This window comes from Corvus kubaryi, unplaced genomic scaffold, assembly GCF_017639235.1.
Source record: "Corvus kubaryi isolate FWS band 111438036 unplaced genomic scaffold, C.kubaryi_AGA036_p1.0 36956, whole genome shotgun sequence".
NCBI classification, from domain to species: Eukaryota; Metazoa; Chordata; class Aves; order Passeriformes; family Corvidae; genus Corvus; species Corvus kubaryi.
Genome location: NW_024580992.1, coordinates 36806 through 37492, shown reverse-complemented (window position 1 = coordinate 37492; position 687 = coordinate 36806). Strand labels below are relative to the sequence as shown.

The window sequence follows — 687 nt, the reverse complement described above, 5'->3', positions numbered from 1 at the left end:
GCCATGGATCCCAGGGTGATCTGGGGCTCTCCGTGGCCATGGATCCCGGGGTGATCTGGGGCTCTCCATGGCCATGGATCCCAGGGTGATCCGGGGCTCTCCGTGGCCATGGATCCTGGGGTGATCCGGGGCTCTCCGTGGCCGTGGATCCCAGGGTGATCTGGGGCTCTCCGTGGCCGTGGATCCCAGGGTGATCCGGGGCTCTCTGTGGCTGTCCCCACAGATCCACCTGCAGTTCCCCATGGAGTTCGAGTTCAGCCAGTACTACCTGAAGTTCCTCAGCTACCACTACATTTCCAACCGCTTCCGGACATTCCTGCTGGACTCCGACTACGAGCGCATCGAGCTGGGTGAGGGCGGCGTGTGGGGCAGGGGTGGCACCGGCCCTGTGCCCCCGGTCACACCCGGTGTCCCCTCTGTCCCCCAGGGCTCCTGTACGAGGAGAAGGGCGAGCGGAAGGGCCAGCAGGTCTCCAAATCCATCTGGGACTACATCGACCGCCTCAACAAGAAAGCTCCCATCTTCTTCAACTACCTGTACGCCCCTGAGGATGGCGAGGTGAGAGCTGGGGGCACCTGGAGGGGCTGGGAGCACCCCGGAATCCTCCCTGCAGGAGCGGCTGGAGCTGGGATTTGCCACCGGGAAGGGAGCTCAGAGCCCCTCCAGTGCCAGCCCTGCCATGGCAGG

The 687-nt window shown here is 64.9% G+C and overlaps 1 protein-coding gene across 6 annotated transcripts in view; it reads left to right on the top strand.

Moving 5' to 3' along the window:
* SBF1 (SET binding factor 1) overlaps window positions 1-687 on the top strand; it is a 28328-nt gene that overhangs the window by 23972 nt on the left and 3669 nt on the right. For all 6 annotated transcript variants that reach the window (XM_042020329.1, XM_042020330.1, XM_042020326.1 and 3 more), the window contains 2 exons: window positions 224-350; window positions 428-558. In XM_042020329.1, the coding sequence (XP_041876263.1) occupies window positions 224-350; window positions 428-558 (258 nt within the window). The remainder of the gene's footprint in view (window positions 1-223; window positions 351-427; window positions 559-687) is intronic.